The sequence below is a fragment of the Echinops telfairi genome, unplaced genomic scaffold (genome assembly GCF_000313985.2).
Source record: "Echinops telfairi isolate 266 unplaced genomic scaffold, ASM31398v2 ScPeMD7_7475;HRSCAF=8513, whole genome shotgun sequence".
NCBI classification, from domain to species: Eukaryota; Metazoa; Chordata; class Mammalia; order Afrosoricida; family Tenrecidae; genus Echinops; species Echinops telfairi.
In genome coordinates, this window is record NW_022111379.1 from 2430098 (window position 1) to 2431040 (window position 943).

A 943-nucleotide genomic window follows, 5' to 3' on the forward strand; every position below is an offset into this window, starting at 1 on the left:
GGCAGAAGCAGCACACAGGGGCCCTTGCCATGGGCAGAGGGGGTAGAGAGGTGGCCAGAGCCCTGACCCTGCCTGCACGGAGACCTCACAGACTGGCAGGGTGTGCGAGCTGGAGACACTGCTGGGTGTAACATAAGGGAGGGGTGCTAAGCACCAGGAGAGCAGCACAAGTGGGCAGGTTTGGGAGGAGAGGGTGTGGGGTGGCTGTATCTGGGACGGCTCCTAGACGGAGAAGGCTCCCAGGTCTCCAAAGACGGGTAGGAGGCAGCCCAGCGGGGTGGTGGGCTGGGCACGATGAGGGCAGCATCTACAGCACATGCTGGGTCCTGGCCGTGGAAGGGCCTGAGAAGGCGTGGATCTCCTTCTGGGCGCCATTGAGGGCTTTCCCCCGGGGCTGATAAAACCCACCTTACCTCACACAGGTGTGCGGGGCGCAGTGCTTTGGACAGGGCTGAGCCTGAGCGGCAGCATGTACAGACTGTTGCCCTTGCACCACGGCCTCTTCTGCGGGCAGAGCAGCAGAGGGTAGAGGAGGGGTGGACAGTAGGCCACAGGCCGGGTCAATCAGAGTGTAGACCCCCAGGTCCAGGGAGGCAGATCCCCCTAGCCAAGGTGGTTTCCTGGGACCACCGTAGGAAGCTCAGTACCCCACATGGTGGGGCGGGGGTTACTTCTCAGCATAGACAGGCCTGGATGCTAGAAGGCTGAAGCCACACGTTGGCCCGGCCATGCTGTCACCTCTAAGGGAAAATCCTTCTCTCCGAGGTTCTGGCCGCTCCAGGTACATTTTCCCATGGCCGCGTGCCCACCCGACACTGGGCTGCTAACTGCAAGGTCAGACCCCGTCAGCAGCTGTCTGCTCCTGTGAAAGACTGACAGTCGCAGGAGCCCTGCGTGGGTCCCCTGTTGGTTGCGGTCAGCTCAGTGGCAGTGGGTTGGTGGT

The 943-nt window shown here is 62.5% G+C and overlaps 1 protein-coding gene across 1 annotated transcript in view; it reads left to right on the forward strand.

Annotated features, from left to right (window-relative positions):
* The window catches only part of SMAD3 (SMAD family member 3), a gene marked incomplete at its 5' end in the record, with an annotated part of 138121 nt that overhangs the window by 128250 nt on the left and 8928 nt on the right, over positions 1 to 943 (forward strand). Inside the window, one exon of the mRNA XM_013007058.2 lies at positions 423 to 525. Coding sequence (XP_012862512.2) covers positions 423 to 525 — 103 coding nt within the window. The remainder of the gene's footprint in view (positions 1 to 422; positions 526 to 943) is intronic.